The sequence below is a fragment of the Gavia stellata genome, chromosome 4 (genome assembly GCF_030936135.1).
Source record: "Gavia stellata isolate bGavSte3 chromosome 4, bGavSte3.hap2, whole genome shotgun sequence".
Classification (NCBI taxonomy): domain Eukaryota; kingdom Metazoa; phylum Chordata; class Aves; order Gaviiformes; family Gaviidae; genus Gavia; species Gavia stellata.
Window position 1 is genome coordinate 57,185,519 of NC_082597.1, and position 25,447 is coordinate 57,210,965.

Here is a 25,447-nt window from a genome sequence, read left to right on the forward strand (position 1 = left end):
CACCAAAAAGGAAACTTCTCAGAACATGAGGTCGGCCTGGACAGCAGAGGAGAAGTGCAGGAAGCAAACATGAGCTCTCTGCAGCACACTGTAGTTTCTGGGCAGCATTTCATGACTTCACTTTCCTGCAGATGAGCAAATGTGCAAGGTGAACTCCTCCTTGCCCCCATGTACTTTTTCTGAAGCACCACCGAGGTTTGATTTCATATTTGCAGTTTCACCACTGGTGACTGCCCTTGCTCTATCAACACTTGTTTCTGACAAGAAGTTGGGAAAACCCAGTCATGCACAACCCCCAAGTGAGCTCCTGACCTATTTGAATGCTAATTACCTGTTAGTGCTCTATCCGACTTGTTCTACTGCCTATCAAGATGTCAGGATGGGAAGATAATAGACCTTCTGGACCAAAGGCAGCTGCACACACAAAACCATAGAAATACAGAAGAAACATTAGTGGGAAAACCAGAGTATGAAAATGAACACGAGTAATTAACCGTGATCCAGGATGTCAACAGTGTGTGCCAGAGTATGCTGGATGCAGCAACTCCCCTCCACCGCGGGGACAGGATGCTCTGTTCCGGTCCCATGCGGTACTCCCCCACAGCAGCCCTTGCACAGCAGAGGCTCCAGGGGCTCTGCAGGGTCTGGCAGGGTCAGTTTTGGAAGGTCAGATCCTCAAGTGTAGTTAGGCATTGAATTCCCACTTATGCAAGGGAGCTTCACTGCAACTAATGGGTATTAGATGCCATTAATGTAAAGAAACTGGACATGGAAAGAAAGACTTCTGCAAGGATTTGGGCCTTTGTGACTCCCCATTTCATTGTCCTCCATTCAATGTGACACAGAGGCTCTCATGGACTTGGGAGTCATGGTTCAATGAAAACTATCCTCTTCCCCCTTTGTTGATCCTCCTGTCTTATTTTCTGAACCTGTCAATCCTCTCTCAGCATATGTCCAGGCAAATGATTTTGATATTGTTTTCCTTTCACCCGTTGTGTTTTGGCTGGGACTGCAGATAAAGCTATATGACAGAGTTTGCCAAGTTGAATATACATTGCTTATTCCATAAAAACTGACACAAGGCCCCATGTCTTCTCTGTATCAATAAAAATGCGAAGTCTGTATCATTGCTAGAGTTTTTCCTATTCCAGATTTTCTTAAAATCCTTTACTGTTTTTAGCTTTTCCAGCCAGGGCTGTGTCCTCGATGTATTTGGTTTTCCATGTCAATTTTCTGCATTTCATAATTTCTGCTTTAGAACAATTGCAGTCTCTTTTTTATTTCCCCTGGTTGGCATATGTTACTTTTTTATTTCTAATTGCTGTCTGAGCTTTTCCACTGAGCCAGCACAGGCTGCTGCTTCCTAAAATACAGACAGTGATGCCAAGGCTGAAACTTCACAGAATTCTGCCAAACCTGGTGACTCTGGGTTCCTGCATCACAGGGATCCTCTCCGTTTCATCTCTTATTAATTACAATCAATCGTTCATACCACAGGAGCAACCCAAACTTCCAGACTAGTTCATGACCTAGGTGTCTACGTGCTGTGGAGACAGGGAGGGAAGGCCAGCCCTGTCTTACAAACTACAAGTTGACAAGGTGAGGCAAAATGATTTTTCCAGGTAAAAACTGTGGTCCTACATAGATGAGTGGTCTTTGCTTTAAGGACTCTCTTTTCCTCTTTATCCATGGGTAAAGGATCAGACCACCAGCAGAGCACCTGTGTTGGCAAGGCCATGCCAGACCCACAGTATGTGGGCTGGCTGCCCATGCCTCTGCATGTCTGGAGGGGTCCAGCTCCCCCCTGCCCCCTTCACTGGACGTGGGGAAACCACACCGCTTCACTGGGAGCAAAGCTGTGAGAGGGGAGGGGAGAAGAAAAGCACCAGGGAGCACTGACAGTGGAGTTACTACTTGCATGGTGGTGCTGCTGTAGGTCTTGTAGCACAAACAAGTCTTAAAAGGGATTTCAAGTCAGGGAGGGAAATACTTTATTTCTATAACATGCACTGAGATGTTCAGATGAGTCAAAAATGCCTGCTGCTTTGGCCATCACAGTGATCTATCCTGCCTCATTGCTTCCTTGTGCTACTCCTGTCTATTTGCCAGTACCCACATCTTATCACTAGCTGGAAGCTGCAAGAGCTCTGGGGCATGGCCATAGTGCTATCACTACAGGGCCTTGGTCTTGGTCTGGATTTAACATTCCAAAGTGCTTATGGCAACTTGGGAGTAGTAAGAATAAATACTAAAATAATACTAGCAAAACTTAAAAAAAAAAAACCCACACAAAAAAAGAGAGGCTGCACCAATGTCCACGATAGCTGTAATGAAACGGAATGCAAATCTACACACTTAAGAGAGAGGCAATTGGGATAGTGATCCTTAGGAACACTGTAGAACAAGTTCCAGGATCACAATGAAGCATTTGAGCTGGGGATGCAGGGTGAAGGAATTAGAAGCTACGATGATGAAGACAAGAGCTTCCAGCTGATGTAGGAGTGCAAAGGGAGACAGTGGCGGGATGCAAATAGGAGGTTGATGTGATTGCAGTGCTGAGCCAGCCAAGCCTTGTCTGTACGAGCAGTATACATCCTATTAGAAAGAGTTTTGCACCCACGCTCTAAGTAACAGGATGCTCAACATAAATTTGAATTTAGCATGAACAAAAGACAACTGCATTAAAAATGGGCTAGTCAGTCTTGGTTAATGCTCTCTGAACACAACACATGTCTTATATATGCTAGGCTTCAGCCTCCTTGGGCGCTGTATTCCTCAAAACGTTAGCTCTTCCTTACATGGGATAGTAATTTACACACATTTACAACACGGTCATTCTTCACTGACTCCCCTGTGAGGTCTATTATTCTACATTGGGTTGGCCTCCATCAAACACAGTGTCCTCTGCTTTTGCTGTGTGGACTGTGTGCATCCATGCAGGATGCTTGGCGTGACCATTTACTGTGAAGCCATCATGCCACAGTCACCAGCTTGAGTTATTTACTGGGCTGAACTAGCTCTAAGTTAACCAGCTGTTTTTCCTAAATGACACATTTTCCCTGTACAGGTATGGGTGGAAAAAAAAACCAAAACGCTTTTGCAGCAGCTTTTTCAGTAAGCTGGAGGCTGCAGAAATAAGGAAGGTAGAAACAGTAAAGCATAATATGAAGAGTATGTTGAGAAGAGCTTTGGAGCTGTGGTCAGCTTTGTCTGAGTCATGAGAAAAGACAACCACGAGGCTTTGACCATATTAGACTGTCTTACACAGGTAAGTATAAAGATCCTTTAAATAGATGAAAGATGATAATTATAATTTCAGAGAGGAGTAAATCACTACCCACACCCTTTGGCTCTCTACATGAAGATCTTATCAAATTGAATTATGATCTTTTTCTGGAATGAGGCAGAACCTCAGCTGGTAAAAATCAGAATAGCTCCATGGACTTAGGACATACAACAGTGACTTACTCACACAAAGCTCAGTCCCACTTGCCTGCCCAGATATCTTCTCAGGTGTCCCCCCTCCTCCCAGAGTCACATGCAAGCCTGCATGTGCCACAGCTGCCCACTCGGGCTAAAACAGTCTGCTGTTCAGACAGCTTTCTCTAGACTTGGGGAAGGCAGCAGCTAAGAAAAATAGGCTTCATATTTAAATGTTTATTGTAAGGACAATAAACACCACCAGTCTTTTGTTAGTAATAGTACCTTTCATCATAGTGGTTGGCCTTCAATACACCAACAGAGCTAAAGGCTTCAGAAGACTGAAGGGACAGTCGTGACCACGTTCTCCAGCTTCCCATTACCCAGGCCAGAGTATTTCACCCAGTAAATACTGCATCCAGCCTTCTTTCCAGCTGTGAGCTGGTGACTGTGTGGTAGCAAGCAACAGCAAGCTTGCTACTTTGTTCAAATGGTTATGAACCTTCTCTTTTAAATATGCATGTTTTATTTTTAGTCAGAATTTGTCTAAAGTCAATGCAAACCACCCATTTGTGTGTCTTGAAGGCTTACCTCTTATTTTTGGAGTCCTAAATTCAAGATGTTTACAACTGGTGTTCCAGAGTGCATTCTGCTGTGTAAGTGCTTGTGAAACGCCTGTGCTTTTCAAGTCACACACATTTTAAATGACAATATGCAGCTAACATTTTGGTCAGCTGATGCTGAAGATTTAAACATGCAAGCACTGGTGAGCTCTCCAACCTGATAAACACGACTGATACCTGCACCCCGCCCAGAAAGAGCGGCATCAGCAACAAGTGGCACTAATTTAGCTACTTCACAGGGCAGCAAGCTACCTCTTGCTATTATTTTTTTTTCTCCTGAAAACTCTTGTGTGTGGTTCATTCCCCTCAGAGGTAACGTTGATAATAGCTTGGATGACTGAGAGTTTTACTCTGGTGACCATGTTAGGAATTATTTTTTTTTCATGCTTTAATTTACAGTCCAAAAAAATAACAAATTCTTACAGCTTTGCTGCTTAAATGAAAAGACTTTCCGTGAGCTTCCATGGAGGCCATGTAGGATGCATTATTTGTAGCAGATCTGAGTTTTTTCCCCCTGTCCTGCCCCCACCCCAATCTCCCAAACAAGCTTTAAAAAAAGGATTCCTTACTCATGTAAAGGCATTATGGCAACCTTAAAGCCAAGAAGTTTTCGTTTTGCTGAGTCTGCAGCCTAGGATGAGGTGATCTAATAGCTTCTGCTGCCAGGACTGGGAGGTTCTGTCTTCCCCTTTCCCCTCCTGGCTGTGCATTCCCACTGCTTACCCTGTGCTGGCTCTGGGCCTCCTTGCACTGCCCTCGGTGAGCTGACTCAACTCATTAATGCGGCAAAAAACCAAGTGGATCATTTTCTGCAGGGTAGCTGTGAGCTGTTAGATGGACTCACCTGCTCTGATGAAATCATGGCCATTGTTATTAGCAGATCATCTTCATCCGATAACAGGCAAATAGCTGCCATCACAATAGCAAGCTCAGATACATAGATATGCAGCTACAGAGAGGTGATTCTCTGCCACATATCCCTCTTAGTCACACCTCTGCCAAGTGACCATAAAAAGCTGCTAGTTCAGAATGAGTCATTGGTCGTATGCATGCATTTGGCTCTGAGAAAAATGACTGTATGAAGGGACAGAGCAAAGGGCAGTTCCCCAACCCCTTGGTCCTGGTAGCACACTTGCAGCTGATTTTTTTTTCCCATAAATTTTGGTGAGACCAAGAAAAAACAAAAAGGCAGATGCAGTCTCCTTATAATTCAGCATTTTGCAGCCAAACTTATGGTGTGCTGCACCTGGCAGAAAACATTCAGTCATGAGAAGGGTCACTGCAGACTGGTTCCTGCTGTTTGTTATTATCTGTTGGTGCTGCAATAGCACCGTTCTTGGAATTTGACACGGGAGAGGGACTGGCCACTACCACAAGCAAGTTACGGTCTGAGTCAGACACACTTAGTACAGCACAGACATAAAAGATACAATGCAAATGACCTCTAGATCAGTAGAGAAGGTGCCTCTTTTTTTTTTCTACTTTTCTTTATCCATGGCTGGATATCACGGAATGGTTTCCCAGAGGCACCTCTTAAACAGGGAATTGAGCTTCAGTCATGATATCAGGACACTGTCACTATTTTATAGTTTTAAATGCACAGTAGTAAACTCATGTCCTAAACTGCATTTTTTTTTTCCATAGCTTTAATCTCATTTTTATTTGTGACAAACAAACTTGCCATGGCTATATCTTTCATAAATCCTGGTGGAAATGAGCCTGCTTGGACTAGTGGGGAGAAGCTGCAAGATATCTAGAGATCTTTTAATTTATTTGTTTTGTCTTCCTGCCTTTGTTGCTGGAGCTAATTTTATTTCTGCATGTCTACAAGGATCCGTGCTCACCTGCCATTTGTGAAATTTTGCATTTTCATGTTAGCAGGCTGAACATCCACCAAGCAGCTCTCACTTGCACAATGACAGCAGACAACATGCTTTGAATTTTCCCTCTGCATAAAGGTCAGTGAATTTTCCTCCTCATTTGCCTGTTTCCCTGCTGTCCTGTAACTTGCAGATGAGTCCTTGGCTGTTGTCTACTGTCAGTTCTGCTTATGTGAGAAACTTCTTTTGCATTTGCTCCTGAATTCTGCCACATGAAAGCTACCTCTAAAAATTGGAGAAATTGGCAATGCTCTGCCCTCTTCCTCAGTGCTATTAAAGGCTTTATCATACACTCAGTTCATGCTTCCCCACTGAAATGCAAAGCTTTCAGTGGCAAGGAGTGGTTGGGTGTCAGAAGCTCTTTAGTCAATGTGTGTGTTTTAACCAGTAAATGTTACTGCCTGGGTCATCTAGGGAACACTAATGGCTTCAACTGATCTCTGTAGGGTTTCATTTAAAAGCAGCTAAGCCAATTGCTTTGAACAAGTATTTGAAATGAGATGTCTGCAGGGGACTTTCTTATATCAGCACAGAGGCATAAGCTGGGCAATGGGCTTTCTGGTGCATCCAGGGACAGCAAGGTGATGGGCTGCAGCTGCAGAGAGGTGCGGGGAGGCTTCTTGGATGCATTGGGCAGGGACAGGCAGCATCGGAAGGAACAACATTGCCAAATACTTCTCACACCTAGTCTGGTGCAACCCAGGCTTCTTGGCAGAGAGCTGCGGAAGCAGAACAAGAGTCTGAGGACAGCCCTAGCACAGATGGACACATCTCTGTCTTGCCAGACATCCTTGTTGTCCCTATGATGTGACATTGATATAATTAAAGACCTGCCACTTCCCACTTAGTGTAGAGCTTACCCCTCACCTCATTGCTGGACTACAGCTGCTGGAGCATTACTCCTGCAGTGCAAAATGTCCCAGCTGATATCACATTGCTGTTCAAGGCTGATTTCTCCTGACCACATAGTCCTGGCTGCTGGATCTTTTGCTTCTGCCATCCTTGGTTGCTCTCCACAAGGGCTGAAGGCAAAATGGCCTCCCAAGAGCCTGTAGCATCAGGATCCCATTGGGGAGGAAGGATGAGGAGTGCTGCTGAATAGAAAAGATGATGAACAGGTGCCTGTTGTGAAAAGCTCCAGATTTCCTGCACAGCCCGCTGAAATTGAGAACTACTTTCAGTTTAAAAAAAACAACAACCCAGAAACTTGTTGTATCCCTGGTATAGGGTGACCAGCCTAGCACCCTGACCAGGTGCTGACTTTGTGGCAGCACTGAGGATCGTCTCCCTGGTGCTCTTAGACTGTCAGCAGTCAGATGGGAACCAGCCATGTTCCTGTTGTTTCCACGGCGTGTTTCAGTGATTGCAGCCCTTAGAGTAAGCATGTACACCAAGACAGAGACATCTCTATTTTGTGGCACAGAGAACTGCCTGGACAGCTTTCGCACGAAAGGAGATTTCCATTTACTGTTTTTTGCTCAGCCTTATTAATCACTGAGACATTTATAAACAAAATATGGATCTGCAGCAGAATGTAGGCAAAAAGTTCATTCAGGCAGGAGAAAGCGCAGCTCAGCTGTGCTCCTGTCCTACGTTGCCAACACATGCCTCTTGCATGGGCAATAGAATCTGAGTTTTTCACAGCACGGGTGTAAGTGAAGCACCACAATATTAGCAAGGACTGTGTTACAATTAAAAATCTATTGGAAGAAGCAGCAGGAAGTTTGGCAGGATGAGTGAAGGAGAGGAGTGTCGCTCTCTCTCTTTCCTTATTAAAAGTGACCTGATCTATGGAAGATACCATTTCATGGGCAGACTACAGCAGAAAATGGCACGGGGCATAGAAAACACCTCTGTCCTGTGGCTACAGCACCTTCTACCCCATCAAAACTCCCCTCTTTGCCTACACCTCTCCTTGTACCCAGAGACTCCATTGACTTGGGATGGGCCATGGTTCTTCTCTGTGCTGTTGTTTTGCTGGGAGGAAAACATCTTCTACTGTGGAAGAATACAAAATGATGCCTGTGCTTCCCTGCTGTTGGCATGTACAGTAAATGCAGGTAGCACTGCCTCTATTTTGGGGAGCAGGCAAGGACAAAAGCAGAAGCAAACAAGACTGGGTCTTGCAGACCAAAGCTTGGCCAGCTGCACAAGGCAGTGCAGAACACGGCAGTAGTATAGTTACCACAGACGCCATGATACCTTTGCCTCCTAGTAATTTTGGTGTCATTAGGTGCTGCTCATAATGGGAAATCATGATTTTACTGTGGTTCTGGTATGTTGTCCATAATTAGTGTGCAGTCCTTTAATGTTAATTATCTTAAGTATTAATTCCTTAAACATCAATTAAAAAAATCTCATTAAAATTTACCTCTTCCTCAAACGAATCATGAGTTAACATGGGGGTACTTACAATGTACTACTTAGACTTGCTTAATTAGTTAATCTCTGTAAAGGGGTTTCAAATGTGTGAAGAGCTATCAAACTGCTAAGTGCATTATCTTCAATTAATTTTGTGCAACTACATCTTCACTACCAAGTGGGTCTTTAGAGTGCTGAGGAAAGGAAAAGGAGATGTTGCTTCTAATTTTAAAAGTTACTAATCAAAAAAAGAATTAATTGAAAGATGATTTGACATGGTGGGAATAAGGGTGAACATACCATTTCTTCTGTTTCAGCCAGACCTGAATATGAAAGATTCATTACTCATAACTCTCCTCTGCCTCTGCCATACCCAGACCTCTGCTGGTCTCTGGTTTCTTTGCCTCCATCTTTTCCTGGTCTTAATCCTCTCTCTCACCAAATATTAACCCTCTCTCTTCCAAATTCGATATTACCTTAGCAAAAAAGAGTGAATCACAAGAAAACACTCTGCAAACTGTGGAGTCACCCTCACACCAACCCAATAATAAGGTAGCTTGTTCCAAAAGAAGCCTCATGGACTTCACTTCAAAAGGAGATGCTAAAGGCCCTGCTCCTACAATAGAACAGGGCCAAGTCCAGCCCAGGAAGTCCTATGGTATCTTTCCATTTCCTGAACCACCCCGGTAGCTATTGGAGATAAGCTCTTACTGTGTCTTTCAAAGTTTTCTATTCTATTTAGAGCTTGTATGCCTTATTAATTATTCTCATTTTACTTCACCCACTAATAATCTGCTTTTGGTGGAGTTCTCTCAAAAATTTGACAATGGGTTCTTTCTGCTAATACTCCGTCTAGCTGGCAGCTTTATTTAGGCCAGCTACATTGAATTGAACTTTACCAAGAACCTATTTCCCGGATTATTTTTCTCCCACCGGGACTAACAAAAGATAAGAACATTTTTCTTCCTGGGTCTGATTTGTTTTTAGAGTTTTTTCACTTGCCTTCTTTCCCAAGAATAATAAATCATCACTTCCTTGCTGACAGCTGAGATCCCATGTGTTGTGAAAAATTTAGGCAGCAGTTTAATATCAATTTGCCTGAGCAGTGGTTATGCAGCAGTGTCTCCTTCACAGGGTTTGGATCATTTTTAATGTGCATTTGCAGTATATTTGTATCACATCTGGGCATTCACTCAGCAATGATTTGAAAACCTATTCATTTACCTTATTTCATCCAAAAGAAACTGGAACAGAAAACAGACTATTTGATGGCCACAACTTTATTCTCTGCATGCTGTAAAGTAACAGCTTAACCTGTTGGATGATGCATTCCACTAGCAAGTCAGAGTTTTGTACACAGTGACCCTGAACACCCCGCATTCTCAGGGAAAGAACTTCTGCCACCAAACCTGAAAAACCTCTTCTCTCCAACCCCTCCCCAATTCAGTTTTACAAAAGGAACCAGTGAGGGATATTAATTGTTATCTGATCCAGTGGATATTAGTTTAGCTGAAGGGCCTGACCTGCTCTAACCAGGATGTCTAACAGAAGTGTAGGTACCTCAGAAAGCAGGTTGAAAATGGGACAAGTTTTTGTTACGGAGTGCAGAAAGAAGAGCAGGACTGTCAGAAGAAGCAAAGAAAGTAGCTTCTCACCCTCCCACACCTTCACCACTGGTCTGTTTGTACAAAAGCTTACCGGATCTTTTCCCTTCATCTGGTATATCCATACAGTCCATAGGCTACAGGGGTAGGCCAGAAACTATTTAGAAAAGTCAAGGTTGCCTTGCACCTCAGCCTAAAGTCCCCTCACTTTCCTTTCCTACCTGAAGGATTAATATGATTACCAATGATCATTTAATTCACCTGGGTGTTCAGAAAGGTGAAATGGAGCTTGAAGAGGCTATGAGCACCACCAGATCCAAAAGGAAGGGGCAGGGCTACCTGAATACTGAAACCTGACTTGTCTGACGTGCATTTCCACAGAACAAACCTAATTGCAGGAAGTTATCAATACTTAGCCAAAGAAGTGACAGGGCAGGGAGGATCCAGCAAGGTCTCAATGAACAGTCCAGGATTTTTGCTCCCTCCCCTTCATGGATGTGAAAAATAGCAGAAAAAATTCCTATACTCTTGAAAGTGTTCCCTTTCATACCAACATTTCAAAAGATCAATTGCCAATAAATTAAGACAAAACCAAAACCACCGTATGTCCTGGGGGCAAGAGATAATGCACTCTCTGTCCCTGTCATGTCAGAAGAGCAGCTCCAATATGGCCCTCTGGGGCATACTGTGCTCTCACAGGGGCACTGGTGTGACATAGTTGGCAGGGAAGAGACCCAGTTCCCCACGCAGACGTCCTTTCCACCATGATGGGTTGGAGCTGTCCAGCACCTCTAAGATGTCTCCACTGCGGAAGCCCAGCTCGTCATGCTCCACAGCATCAAAGTCGTACAAGGCACGGACCCATAGCGTTCTCTGGAAAGGAGATAGAGACAGGCAGGGAACAATGAACCAGAAAACTTAAAGATCATTCTCCTGTCACCCTTCTTATGCCCCAGTATATATGTTCACTAAGAGAAGAAAAGCAATGCTGAAATTGAGACCATCTTGCAATTAAACCAGGAAGTGGCCCAGATGCCAGGAAGGAGGGACCAATTTACTGGGACACCCAAGGGATGGTGCTTGGGTTCTCAGCAGCCTCAGTACATTCATAGGTATTGGCATGATAAGGTAAAAAGCCAGACTGAGAGCAGGTCCTTAGGAAATAGCGTTCACATGGCTCTGTCTCCTCCACCCTGTAAGATCAGCTGTGGTAACTATACTTGAAGCCAGTTATGGGAGCACAAGAAGGGCTCCTACCTGAGTCCTGCTGGGCTCTACACTATAAGCGAATGGCTCTTGGGAAGTGAGCTGGTGCTGGTACGGATGTAGAAATGTGCCCTTGGCCAGCAGAGGACTATGAGGGATACATCAAGAGAGCCAGCAGACAGGCGAGTCTAGTGAGCATTGTAAAGAATGACACTTGCTCTTTCAAACATCTCTGGGGCATAGGGGAGTCTTAAACTTTCTTTGGACTAACACAAGGTCAGTCCCCTGAGATCAAAAGGATTTAGGAACTGTTTGGGTGTTTCAATTTATTTTGTGTTTGCACTTTAATGAGCACTATGGTCAGATTTTTTTTCTTATGAGAACTTCATCGTAAGAGACTTTGCAGTCGATCTCCCGTTTTGACCAGAAATCAGATTTTAAAGGACACAGCATGGGCTTCTTTTCTGGGAAATTGTTGGCACCCACACCATGGGGCATGGACAATTTGGGAGGTATATTTTGCAGGCACAGATGGAGAGATCTGTTTGAAGACAGACTAACTTTTACTAAATCTTCCATTCAGAGCCCTGCTTAGACATGGCTCCTAGTTATTTGGCTAGACATATACACCTTCCTATAATTGGATTTGTGGCTTCTAGATCACTGATGGGGTGTGGCAGGCAAGGGCATGTTGTTATTCATTGCCACAGCATCCAAGGGATAAAAGGCATTTTATTTTGAGCTGGATTATAATAAAGATTTGGTGCTTTTGCCAAAAGAAGACATGTCCCTGTTTCCCAGTTTATTCCAAATTTCCTAATCCAATTTGTCCTTTTTCTCTCACACTTGAGAAGGGTCTGCTGTCCTTCCTTTTCCTCCTTGGATGTAGGTTCTCTGGTTTTTCTGGGCTAAGCTGTACGTTTCCTCAAGGAAGAGGTGCATGCCTTAGGTCATGCTTCTAGGAACTGATGGAGAAATGCTTTGGAGTTGGCAGTGGAATCACAGGCTGAAGCAAAGACACCATGCTCTATGCAGGCATTCACATAGTGGGAATTTGCAGAGCAGGTGGTTACTTAAGGTCAGCTGCCAGGTATGGATCCAGGTAGAGCAGTCTGAGATGTCTGCAGAGACATATCTGGATCATGCCCACATCCACTGTGCTGAGAGGCTCTGACAGATAAGCATGATAGGTAGGTGAGTCCCACTTTGATGGCATAGTAGGTCTGAGAGGATGTGCCAGGTGCAGACAAGTAGAACTGAGTGATGACAGGTCTTGTCAGGACTGAAGCAAAAAATAGTGGAAAAGGCAGTGTGACTACAAGTGCATTGCAAGACAGAAGGTGCACTGTAGCATGGCACAGTATCATGAGGCAACTCCCCACAGAAGTTAAAAAGAGTACTGTACATCTAGCTACTGTGCTTAGGAAGGCCTGGCTGTGATGGCAAAGATACTTGATAGTCCCTTGCATCAGTGCACATGAAGCCCTTCTAGGAAAAATCCTTAGGTTTTCAGAAATGTCTTCTGCTGGACTGGACCCATGCTTGATCCAAACCCATGGGTGAGCTTCGGTTCATTCATAATGTCCCAGATGCCTATTTTGTTGAGCTCATGCTAAGTTTCCTCTTCTACTAAGTCTTCATGTTACTAAGACTGGCCTTGAGAGCAGTCCTAGAACTATGCTCATGTAACGCCATAGTCCTACCCTTAGAATACCCCAGAAGCAGACTCAAGTAGCAGGGATAGTCTTGAGACTCAGAAACATCTTCTAAGATATGTCCCAACAGGCTTAATACAGTATTCCTCATGCAATCTCTGTGCAGGTGACATTGCCCGGACTGCTTGGCCATTGCTAAGGGACCCATTAAATTGGGCAGATGGGGCCTTCCAGGTACATCACCTACCGGTGTCTGCTGTTGCAGTGGGTCCGTGTGTCTCCGTTGCATAGCTACTACATTTCCTTGGCTGTGATCCCTTAGTCCATGCAGCCCATCTTTCCTGTCCAGACTCCCACCATATCTATCCTAGAAAGAAAACAGCAAGAGAAAAGTCATGTACATGCTGAGATGTATAAATGAGGGGCTTTAAGAGTCACTGGTGGCCAGGGAGTCAGGGTCCAACCCTCAAGTAAATCATCTTAGATGTCTGCTTCCAGTACAGTCCCTGTGCTGTAGTTCTGCAACCAATGCCTCTCATGGAAGAGGTCACCTTAGACTGTTCTGTTTTGAATTTTTCTTCTTAGAAGTTGAAAGTTGACTATCCTCAGCTGTGTTCCACAGCTGCTGGAAAAAGTGGTCAGAGTGGGGCTTTTTTGGCCTCTGGGACTTTTGGAGAAAATCTAAGGCTGTTCTAACTCACAGATGAAAATCTGTGCTCGCCAAAGGGACTTCTACCAGTCTGGAGTTATTATGCCCCAGTCCTGCCTACTCCTTGCTCTTCCTCTGTCCCGTATGCTGGTGGAATGCCAGCGATGCTGATGCAGCTGACTGTATATCTGAGGACTCACTACTTTTTACTTTTTCTTAGGCTGCTCCATGCTGTGAAGGGCAGGGAGCAAGCCTGAGAATTCAACAGCCCAATTAATCAAAGAAGAAAGAGACAAAATCAGGTTCAAAGAAAAGAAGTCATATGACCACACATCTGAAGTCATATCAACTAAAATCAGCCCAGAAGGATGGAGAGAGGAAGTAGGCAACATCTAGGGAGCAAGTTCTCTTTTGTCTGCACAGCTGAGAGGTGCTGAGTGTCTTCATCCCCCCAGGCCCTTAGTGCATACACTAAGCTTTTTTTATGATAACGGTGTGACAGAATCTGTTATAACGTTAGCTCAGGTTGCAGCAGTTCTTCAGTGACACAGGGTCTGATCAGCTGTGTCAACAGAGGGGGGGAAGAATAATAGCTTGTGCTTGCTGTTGCTTGTAAACAGCTTTTGTCCTCTCCCTCTTGCTGCTTCCTTTCTTGCGTCCACTCTTCCTAAAACTCCCTTGGTCTCAACTGTGCATTTGTCAGCCTAAAATGTTGTTGAGGCTGCCTGAGACTGGAGCACAATTTGCACCTCACCTGTCCCTGCTGGAAAGTGAGTGAACTCAATGTGGTATTGCTGCTGAAAGACTTACTACATGGAGCTTCACTCCTATGAGTGTTTCTGCTCCATATCAAATGTGACTCATGCATAGAACTGTGCTCCCAACAGTGCAGGCCCTCAGCATTGTCAGAAGCTGTATTATTCCATCAGCAGTCCCCTGACAGGCAACACTGCTTGTCTCATGAGAGAACAGCCATTTCACGATTGTCCCTGGCCTTGATATATGGGAGCTCTCATGCCTTAAGGGGCATGGTTTTGGATTTCTTCCCTTCAGTAGGACAAGTCCTCTCCTTGGATGATGCTACACTGTCTCTAGCTAGAGACATGAGCCAACCTCAGGAAAACTAATTCCCCCAAAATTGATTAGGAAGAACTTTGAAGGCAGCATCAGGTGCTGCTGTTGTCCTCTCCATTCCTATGCAATCAAAGGAGTAAAGAAACCTCACACATCAGGGATGCAACATGATGAAAGAGTGCAGAGAGTACCCAGAATAGGGAGGAGACGGAGGAATGTTCTGAAGGAAACCAAACTCTCCTAAGGTTACCATAGTCATTTCTTATCCCTATGATGTGTTTTGTGGTGCTGAATGTCAGCAGCATAACTCGGAAAAAAGAAACAGACAGCAAGGTTTCGTTTGTCTGACAGACTAGAGACAAGTTCCTGAAACCATGTATGTGTGTGTGTGCAAGATCTGGGAGTGTTTTTCTGCACTCTTGCTGGATGATACTTTATATCCTTTCCTAAGCAAAGCAAGAACATGATGCCATTCCTTGTTTTCCAGTTTTTGGGATGGAGCCCCAAAAACTCTCTAGGAGTCCTCCCAGGTTCCCAGTGAAAGGGCCACTGTACACTGACTTCTATTTTTTGCTGGTTTGTCAATCAGTCACAGATCACAGAACTAAGTAAAAGCCCACATATTTATTACACATCAAAAGACCTCCCCAGGCTGACACCATCATCACTGCTACTCCCATACAAAGACCTAACTGACTCTGCTTCCTAAAGCAGGTTCAGGGTGGCAGATTTTTGACAAAATGACTGTTCACTCGCTATCAAGCAATTAAGGCCAATGTTTCATGTGCCTGGGCTTGACATCTCAGCCCCTCATTCCTGGTAGTACCTGTTGCTGCTGCAGTATGGGGATAGGATGCTCTACATATCTCTTGGATATAGAAGAATGATCTTCTCCAGCTGCTCCACCCAGGTGGAATCCTTCCTGGCCCATCCGTTCCAGGCTCCCACCACGCCTCTCCTGATGGAAGAAAGATCACAAAAGTGAGGTCAGATTTTGCTTTCCACCACATTCTTGACTGAAGCTTAGCAATTGTTGCACACTGATCACTACCACTACCCTCTAACTTGGAGGCTCTTCCAAAGGAAAGATCCTGCCCCTCTGAGCAGAAGGACAAATCAGGAAACCCATATTTTAGATCTTTGTCATAGCCATTCCCCATCTGAAAAGTGGGTAGTAATGGGAGGTGCTGGGCTGATGTGAGGACTGGCACAGGAGCTAAGATCTTTTTGGAAATACTGCCCTTAGACTTCATTTGTTTCTGAACTGAAATCTGTATATTACTATCATTTTATCATATGGTGTGGCATCTAGAAATTGGAATTGTGAACAGAAACCCCACTGTGACGAGTGCTAAATGTACCCTGCTGAGCCCATCACCATAACAAATGTACAGAGTGTTTGCCAAAACAAACTTGACTCCTGTTCTTTCATTTGCCTGTCTGCATCTTGGAGCAAATGTTGTTCTCTTTCCCTTCCTGCTCACAGTCAGCCCAAACACACATGGATACAGTCTTCCTTTCTCCTTCCCCAGACAACTCTTCGCTGTGATCTCTCTCTCATAGGTCCCATAGCCTCTATTTTATATCTTACCAATGCATTTTTAAAGCTCTGTGTAAGTGGTCTAGAGGGAGACAACAATGCAAGCCCCTTCTTCAGACCGAAAAATACATCTTCTCTCTTTTGGAGCCAGCAAGAATGACCCACATGCAGCCTATAAAACTTTACTACTCCAGTGAGCAAGTCACGTACTTTCTGCCTTGCCTCTACCTGCACATCCTAGTAATTTAATACCAGAATCCATTTCCCAGTAAAGCAGGACTTTGGTTACAGTGACCAGGCATATTCACTCCCAGTACTGCATGTACAATGCATAGCAGTCTCTACTATGTTATTTGCTTGTTCCCCTGGCACAAAACCAGGCATTCATTGGACTGGGATTTCCCTGTCTTCTCAAACAGCTACTACTACTCCCTGAATGCCCAGCTTGTTCCCAATATCTGCTATATTCTTCTCAGCAGTACTTTTCAGTTCCTACCAGCCACCGCTCCAGGTTCTGCCCACAGTTCCTCCACACTCCTTACTGTGTTCGCTCGGTAAAAGAAGATGGATGATTCTTCTGAGCAGACAAACTTTCAACTGTAATAACAGCTGCACTCTGGGTGCATTCAAGGACACTAGGAAAACAGACTCAAATTCTACTGAGACACAACCTACCAGTCAGCTGTGTACCTGCCCTTATGAAATCTAGGCATTTCAATAAGGTAAATCCTGCTCCCCTTGCATGTGTAAGGCATCTTAAAATTTCAGCTCTGGGGCCTTAGCAGAGCTTTAGCAAAGCACCTCTATGCAGATTTGCTATCCAAAACAGAATCAGAAATTTCTGCTCAATTATATAACTGTATATACCACTGAATCCACTAAAAATCTGTGTTGCAGGGCCCACCAGTGTAGTGATGTGACTGGGTTTCCAAGGACAGACTCCCCCTCCCCACCCAGACATTCTCATGGGCTGAATTCCTTCCACAGAAAGGTTTCCTACTGAGAAACTCCTAAAGATAGTTTGTGTTTACCTTCTCTTCTCGGCTGTTGTCCCTCAGGAAGATCTGCTTCTGCCTGGAGATGGAAGTTGTCTTGTAGTAGTCCACCAGCTTGTTTAGTGAGTGGAATTTCTCTGTCCACAAGTAATAGTTACCCTTTGAATCCCTCATCACTTTGAAGTGTTGCACATCATCTTCATGCCTGGATCCAATTGGAAAAGTAGGAGATCATCAACCAGATTGCATTTTTATCTTTTTCAAAAAAGCCTTTTCCAGAAGGGTACCAAAGCTTCTTTCTTGGCCAAATCTAGACTTCTGGAAAGTAAAGCAATGTCAGTCCTTGTGTGTACTGGGCCTAGATGTGGCTCTGTATTTCAAAAGACTCATCAACTTACAAACATGGAGTGCGGCAGGGCTGCCCAGTCACAAAGCACTATCAGAACAAAGCATAGGGTTTTAAAGCCTCTCCTTTGAAATAAAGTCCAGAGGAGCTTTCAGGGCCACAAATAGCTAATAGCTTTATTCCATACTTTGTACAGGAGACAAAGGTGCAATTATAGTCTACCCACTAGCCTCTGCAGGTTCCTGTTAACATCCAGTCTGCATTGACTATAAGAGATATATTATACCTTTTCAGACTGCAGGCATCACCACTACATGCAGACATAGTCACATGAAGCAATACACTGAGTTTTATAATTGTATAATATCTAGCGTAATATCATTACTACTGGTCATTCTCCCTACCCAGAAGAAAAAAAAAAAGAGGACTTATTAGTTGCTGTTACAAGCCAAATTAACAGTCTCAACCTTCTGCCCCTGCTTTCCACCTGCAACTCCCCTCCTCTTATCTCTTGTCTGATTTGGACAATTCCTCTTTGCACCAGGTGTGATCTAGTTTTGGTACCCACCTCCTTGCTCTGTGCAACTCCAGGAACTCAAAACACTCATCTCAGAGGCTACATCTGCACAAATAAACTAAATGGGGACCAGGCAGGGACTGAGTGCTCTCCTGGAGTGCTGCAGTCACACAAGCTGTTGAAGTGTTAGTATGGATTTGGTTTAAACCAAAAAGCTCTCCCCTAATAGTGCTGGGCCATGGTTAGGGGGACAGAGTGGACCAGGAACTGTTTGCAGTGAGCTGCTTGAATACAGCTGTTCTGCTCTGTGGGGTGAAGAGGGTTTAGCCATATGGAGCTGAGCTCTGCCGCATTGCTTGACCTCAGGGCCAAAGAAGGAGCCTGACTGTACTTAGTTTATTGGTGTAGATGTAACCAGAATGTTTTCCTGCATTTCACCCAGATAGATAGTTTTTGAGCCTCCTGAATCTGAAAGTGCACAGTGCTTGGAAAGGACATTGCTAACCACTACTCTAATTTAAAACTGGTTATCAATTGTTTGATTGAAAATTGGGAAATCAACCATCATTTAAGAGCTCGGCTTTGAAGCAAACGCTCTGAGAAGGGCTGGACTACAATAAGTTGTTGAAATGCAGCTGGGCTGCCAGCAACTAAAAGCCATTCCTGTCCAATGGCTGTTTAGTGACCTGTGGGAAATAAGTTAACAATGTAATAGTCATCTCTTAATGGGTAGTAGTGGAATTCTTGGATTCAGTAACCAGAGCTGTCAGGGAATTAAAACAAATGTTTTGCAGTGTGGAAGACATCTCATATACCACTCTGCTTTGCTGCAGTTCTTTCAGAGAAGCAGGTCACCAGGGGATGCAGCTTTGGAATGGGGCATTCACTGTGTCACTTGAAGAGGCAGAAACATTTGGGAATCAGATGCCTAATTTGTTCTCATTCACAACACAGCAGCACTGCCAGTGACTGGCAGCATGCAGACTTCCCAAGAGGCTACGTCACATTAGGAATCCTGCCAAGAGGAGGCTAAGGACACCATTAAACAGGAAAAGAAGCAGGAAAATGCTGTGAGAAGCAGATACCTGACAGAGATGGAGAAGTCACCGTGAGAGTTCTGACTGGCTCGGACAATGAAGGAGCCAACTCCTTTGCTCATGAGGATGTTCTCTGCTTCGTGGCGGGATATCCTCTCATCAAACCAGCTGTCAAGTGGGAAAAATCATGGAGACATGAATAAGGAATGTGAATTAAGGTGAAGAACAAAAAAGTTGAGGGTAGGGAGAATGTGAATAAGCAGGGTGGAGGAAAGACAAAACAAAAGGTTCAGGGGAGTCCACATGACTACTCCCAGTGGCCATGTACATGCTAAGGTAGAGGGTTTTGATGGGTGCAGACCATTTTGTTTGAACAGTAAAAGCACATAGATGCAAAGAGAACAATGTAAGCTTTGGCCTGCTCAGAAGCAACACTCAGCTGAAACTGTAATTACAGGCACAGTACAGTAAGGTGTTAGTCAAAGAAATTTTAAATTACAAATGTGTATGTATATATACATACACACATAATTCTCAGACATATATATCAAACTGCCTTTGGTAAACTGATCGAAAATTACTGGACTGTGATGGATAGATATATTGCAAGGGACACACATAAATTTTTAGCAGAAGCAAGCCATGCAACTTTTAGTACTAATAAATTGGTTCCTGCAAGAGTTATAATACCACAAAATTGCAGAAACACAGAATACATAAGCACACATATGTAAATTTAGCGAGGCATAACCAATGATAGTATAAGGCACTGGACAAATAATGAGAAAGTCACCATAAATAGTAAAATAATAGAGTGTCAATAGGAATTTTTCAGTAGAGAAAAAAATCATCATGTACACTTATAAATGTCCACTCCACAGCTAACAAGATCTACAATCTGCAGTCTTCTGCTTTTACTTAACGCTTAATTGCCTGTATTGCATTAAAATTAAGGACTGATAGTTTCATAAGCTCTGTCATTTCCACTTTTGAGTTTTGTTATACTTCTTACTATCATCACAGTTTACCTATGTAACATTAACAAAGGGAAATCAGACTTTAATCAGCATTGATAACCAGTCTCAGAGATTACTTGACAAGAAAAATATGGAAAAAACCAGCCCATCAAAAATAGGAGACAGCTTTCTTCCCTACATCTGGTTCTAGCATCTAGCCTGAATTGCTTCAAAGTGCAGACCTGCTACTCTTAGAAAAGCGGCAAAGTGGAAATATTTCTTCACAGCTCTTGCACAGGGAAAGCATCATGAAAAAAATGTGTGTGAAAAAAGAAGCTGCTAGTGTCCTTGCATGATGCCACAGCCCTGTGAAAGAATGAACAAGAACAACAGACTGGAAGATCTCATCCTCCTGAGGCCCAGAAGTGCAAGACCATATTTGCACAGTGAACTAATAATGTCCTTCAGCTCAGCCAAGCAGGCTGGCTTATGTCCAAAAAGGCCAGTAAATGCCACATCCAAAGGGGACAGTGGCACTTACTTGTACCCTCAAATTCCCTGTACACTCCCAGTTTGCCTGCTCAGGGCACCAGTGTGTTACAGCTAGCAGTACCGGGCTTGGTGCATGGTCTGTCTGTTTGCTCCTGAAATGCTGCAGCACTTTTTCAAGAGAGGATAATTAGAGGGGCTTCAGGGAGCATTTCTGCCAACTGAAAGCAAAAGGTTGTAAAAATGCCATGCATTGTCATATTTATGGCATAGGGCCAGACAGCACGTTTAACATGCATTTAAACAGCTATCAGTCCTTTCTGAAAGTGCAATGCCATCTACTCGGTGGAAGGAGAGAAATGAAGGTATGCCTGTCCTCTGACAGATCTATGTTTGGGTGTGCAGTCACAAAGCGTAAAGAAGGGGGGGTGTGTGTGTGTGTCTGCATGTGTGTGGGAGCAGGGTGGCATGTCTGGTCTATCGTCTCTGTCAATCCATGAGTAACACCAGCTGTCACATTTCGCGTAGCATTGCACTGACCTCTAGCGTATCGAGAGAAACTCACACACATTTTGCGGGGGGGGGGGGGAGGGCGGGGGCGCCGGGGAACGCGGATGGCAGGGTGGGGAAAAGGGAGTTAATGTAGTTAAGAGTCGGGGGGGAGGCAATTACATTTTTATAATTCATTTTCAGAGAGATCTCTTGCTTTTCCTTTTGTGCTCCGCCTCTGTTGCCAAGACTTCACATCATGACTATTCTCCTTCTGTCCGAGGAGATCTAAATGCAATTCCTGCCACATCCCAGTGACATCTCTCTGAGCAACAGTAACAAAGGATTCACTTGGGACGGATAGAGAGCATTGAGAACCATTCAGATCTGAAAGGACAGAGGATGCTTCAGGGTATAAATAAGGTGTGCTGGCAGAACTGCATATAGTATTATGGCAGTCCTTGCCAGCCTTAAATTGTCAAATATTATAACCAGTGCTTCCTCTGTCATGTCTTCCTTTGTGCACGCATGCTTTTGACAGCACTCTGTGGAAATATGCAATGGTGGTACACACAGTTTCCGTGACACTTACGGGGGAACGTGAAAATCGACAAAGTTCTTAGGAACATAGCCTTCTTGACTTCTGAGCTCAGCCTTGTACCACTCTTCCTGGGAGCTCAAAACCTGCAATGGAGAGATGGATGGAATAAACGTGTCTTCTGAGAAAGGCAAAAGCAACCAAGATTCTGGCAGAAACCTAGAATTTCTTGTAAGAACAGAAGAGAACTCCACATATGCTCTACTCCCCACCCACCGTGCAGCAAGGTTAGTAGCTGATGACCACTTCAGAGCAAGCAAAGCAATAAAAAACACCGAGTAGAATTAGAGGGATTGCTTGTTAACTTTATCCCTTCATCTGAATGCCTGTCCAGGTGGCTGGGGATGTCATCTGCATGTCTCTGATGTCTGTGAAATGGAGAAATTCAGCTCTGAAGGACTTAGTAGGGTTTTAAGGAGTTCTCTGTGCTGCTTTTAATAGTTGGTATTGGAGCACCTCAGTTTCACAAGGGAGGAAAAAAAAAAATCTGTGAAAACTCCTCTGACTTGTATGGGTATGGAGGGATATAAAGCTGTATCTCTGTGTGTGTGTGCGTTATGACTGCACAGATGTTACCATATGCTCTCACATGTCATTTTGCAAGAGATTATTTAGTGGGTTAAGTCTTCAGCTGCCCTGAGCTTTGCCAAGGTAGATAAAAGAAGGAGGCAAGAAGTATTTTAAAGTCACTATTACACTTAAGAGATTGTAGGATAGTAGGAAGCCAGTCCACAGTGCACACTGGAGCAGCTTCAAGTGTGCTCACACTAATGTTGGTTGTAACGGTCCTTAGGGACTGCACTGCTGACCAGGGACTGCCCAGAGTCACTGCTTCCTGGCTGATGGCCCCTGATATAGCGCTAAGCTAGAGGAGAGAGGACGGGAATACAACCACATTGTGATTTTACTGCAAATGTTGTGGTCTTTGGTGTATTGTTTGGTGTATTCCAACTCCTGGGACAGAATTCCGTTTTATGAAATAGAATGTGTTTCTGTTCTCTCTGGTTTTGGAGATGAGCCTGAAAGCATGAGCCATGACAGTTTTAAAAGGAGAAAGCAAGTGGAAAAGACTTAATTTAAAATCTATTGTTAACAATAATAATACTTGTTTTGTAAGCCAATCTCATGTTTTTGGGAGCCTAACGCACATTCTAACTGCTTGGTGTTGGCAACAGGATGTTACTGTCTCTGGGGCCGATTCTTCATTGCCTTGCCTGCCACGTAGGCCTTTTTTATGCGTTTGGATACAGAAAGGTTGGGGAATAGAAAGCTGTGGAGTTCCCTGCTTGTATAGTCACTGCTCCCCCCATCCCTGGGTGCTGGATTAAGGCTCTTTTTTGCTGCTGTGGCCAACCAAAGGGGATGATAGCTACTCCTTGCTCACACTCAGGCCCTGCTCTGTTGGCAGCAAGGTTTCCAGAAAGACCCACCTGCTGGTTCTTGGTGCAGGGCTGGCAGGGTTCTCTCAGTGCGTCATCCTCTCAGAGAAGGATGTGTGGGGAGGTGAGAGGGTGGATTTCCTCCTGTCACTGCTGGTTGAGGGCCTCATGTTTCCTGTTTTCTAATCTCTGCATCAATACTGTTCATCTTATCTCCTTTATAAATCAGAAAAGACAGCCAGCAGGTTTTGCAGGCAGCAGGAGGGGGCTCATGACGGGGTATGAATGTATGTGTGCATATGCCAGAAGAGAGATACTACTCAGGCTAATTTACTGTTACTATGGCTTGGCCGGCTAAGGTGTTACTTTGTTTACCTTGAGGACCTTAAAGCAAGAGGCAGTCTGACTTTTCTGGTAGTGAAGTCTCTGTGACAACTAATAATAATACTGATGTGTAGTGTTATTTGACACTTTTCATCAGTAGCTTCCAACGTATTTTGAAAGGATGCTCTAGCTAATAATGATTTTACAGGAAGGGAAACTGAGGAACAGATGTAAGAGTGATCTGGCCAACACCATCACCCAGCCAGGGACTTGATGAAACCACAGTCTCCTGAGGAAGAAGATATCAGGTAAAGATCGTGGAACAGCAGGGGTGTGGGGACTGCTCTTGACCTAAGGAAGAATTAGGGTGACAGTGTTCATCTATGCTGAAGAGAGGCAGTGATTTCTCCAGAACCTTCTCATAGCTCTCTGGAAAATCCTGGTATTTGATCTTAATGAGTTCTGGATGCCATCAACTTTGTCTAAGCTTCAAGAATTAAAAGGCCAATAAAATAAAAAATGGTGGTGATGGAAGAGTCAAGGCTGAGACCCAACATCAGGTTATTATCTGGAACAGGTGGGACTGTACAAGGAAGTAGTGAAGGCTTCCTGGCCAAACAAGGGTTTAAATCCTATTGTCGTACAACATTCCTTTGGACAGTGGAGGAGTTAAGGCCTTAGAGAGGAGTTATATTCAGGCATTTTCAACTGAAACAAAACAGCTATGCTGGGGGCTGAGAAGTGGATGAATAATTAGGGTGGAGCAGCATGTGACTTCATCTGTGGGACTTTGGTAGGGTTGAAAAGAACTGTTCTACCATAACATATGCAAGTCAACTTTAAAGAGACTCTCACATGCTCTGTATTGTGTATGATCAACTCTACTTCTGCCATTCCCCCACTGCTAAATTCCTGCAAGGGTGTATATAATATTATTAGCCCAGGTCCTTTTAAACTCTTCCATTATGTGTGTAATAGACTGTCTCATGGACTTTTCCTCTTCTATTTGCAATTGCCCAAAACCCCTGAAGAAACTAACAGTAATTACATACAGAGAAAAGTTAGATATAAGTTCTATAATGCAGGATAACTAGTTTAAGAGCTGGAAATAAGGAAGACAACAATCTCTCTGGACCACACTCATCCTGCCTGCCTTTAGACATAGTCATCCTCAACATAGTCACCCTAGGCTACCTATATAGTCAATGAAAACAGACAGGACCTTCAAAACTTGTCTACTGAAGAACTGGTTCTCTGCCCCAGCAAAGGTACTTACCCTCCCCTGCTCACTACTGGAGGACTATAGGGCAACTAAATCCATAGTTTATGGACCTAAAATCAAGTGAAGTGGACACAGACTCAAGCAACCTGGGAATTGTTGGTTCATCTATAGCAAGCCCTATGGAAGATGAGTATCCTGCATTTGTATCCCAGTTTATAGACATCTGTCTTCATCTGTTTTGTCAAAGCAAATGGAAGCATAGAAAGATCTAGCAGCGCTCTCAGAAATGCTGTTTAGTCAAGCCTGGGACTGCACTTACCTTCAGCATATCCCCAGCCTGGAAGCTCAACTCATCCTCTCCAGAAGCACTGAAATCAAACTTCGCGATAGCTTCCATACTGTGTCTTGGCAGAGCAAAGCTGGAAGAAGTATATGCTTGTCAACACCTATGAGCTGTTGGGACTGCTGAGTCTAGCCTCTAGAAAGCTTATAGGCAATGCTGTGATTTGTACAAGGATGAGCATGCACCAACCATTGGTAGACATTAGTTACCAGACATGGAAAGACATTAGCAGGCAGAAGAGATGGCATGGCCAAGAGGCTATAATTAGGTCAAGTCAGTAGTTCAAACAATCCATTGTGTGTGCTTATTGTGTATGCTCTTTCTCTGCAGCAATCCCATGGAGAAGTTTGGACACATCACCCAAATAAGCTGGTAGCAGGGAAAAACCTTCCGTATAGACCAACCACTACTCTGTCACAGTTCCCAATAAAGCAAGTGACTCTGTCATGCAACAGAAGAACGCATTTGCCCTCTGCAGTGACTTACTCTTTATCTCAAGAGTGAGACAAATTGCAGACAAAATGAACAGCCTGCAATAAATATAATTTCTTCTTGGACAGGGTCCACAATACTGAAGGTTGAAAGAAACTTTTCTCTGTGATGGCTTAGCATGGGTGACTACAACTTTCAGCTAGGAAAAACTGTTTGTAGAAAAGCTGTATTCCCTATTTTGGAGCAGGCAGAGAGTGAAACTGTAGCACTGACAAATCTAAGGCATGCACTTACCCTACCTCAGTGTT

The 25,447-nt window shown here is 44.1% G+C and overlaps 1 protein-coding gene across 1 annotated transcript; it reads right to left on the minus strand.

Moving 5' to 3' along the window:
- Positions 1–10,581: 10,581 nt before the first annotated feature.
- GRAP2 (GRB2 related adaptor protein 2) lies at positions 10,582–24,776 on the minus strand. Its single transcript, XM_059816918.1, has 7 exons — positions 24,684–24,776; positions 21,434–21,525; positions 18,956–19,075; positions 17,044–17,212; positions 15,299–15,430; positions 12,997–13,116; positions 10,582–10,761 (listed from the first exon to the last, which is right to left on the minus strand). The coding sequence occupies exons 1-7, from the start codon at positions 24,759–24,761 to the stop codon at positions 10,582–10,584; spliced, it is 891 nt and encodes a 296-aa protein (XP_059672901.1). The 5' UTR covers positions 24,762–24,776.
- Positions 24,777–25,447: the final 671 nt, after the last annotated feature.

What these genes read in the sequence shown, in the direction of transcription:
- GRAP2 (XM_059816918.1), bottom strand. Translation starts at nt 24,761, where the DNA reads ATGGAAGCTATCGCGAAGTTTGATTTCAGTGCTTCTGGAGAGGATGAG. An exon ending in GTCGATTTTCACGTTCCCCC is followed by an intron (nt 19,076 to 21,433) that starts GTAAGTGTCACG and finishes CCCACTTGACAG; the next exon opens with CTGGTTTGATGAGAGGATAT. An exon ending in CCATACTGCAGCAGCAACAG is followed by an intron (nt 13,117 to 15,298) that starts GTACTACCAGGA and finishes TTTTCTTTCTAG; the next exon opens with GATAGATATGGTGGGAGTCT.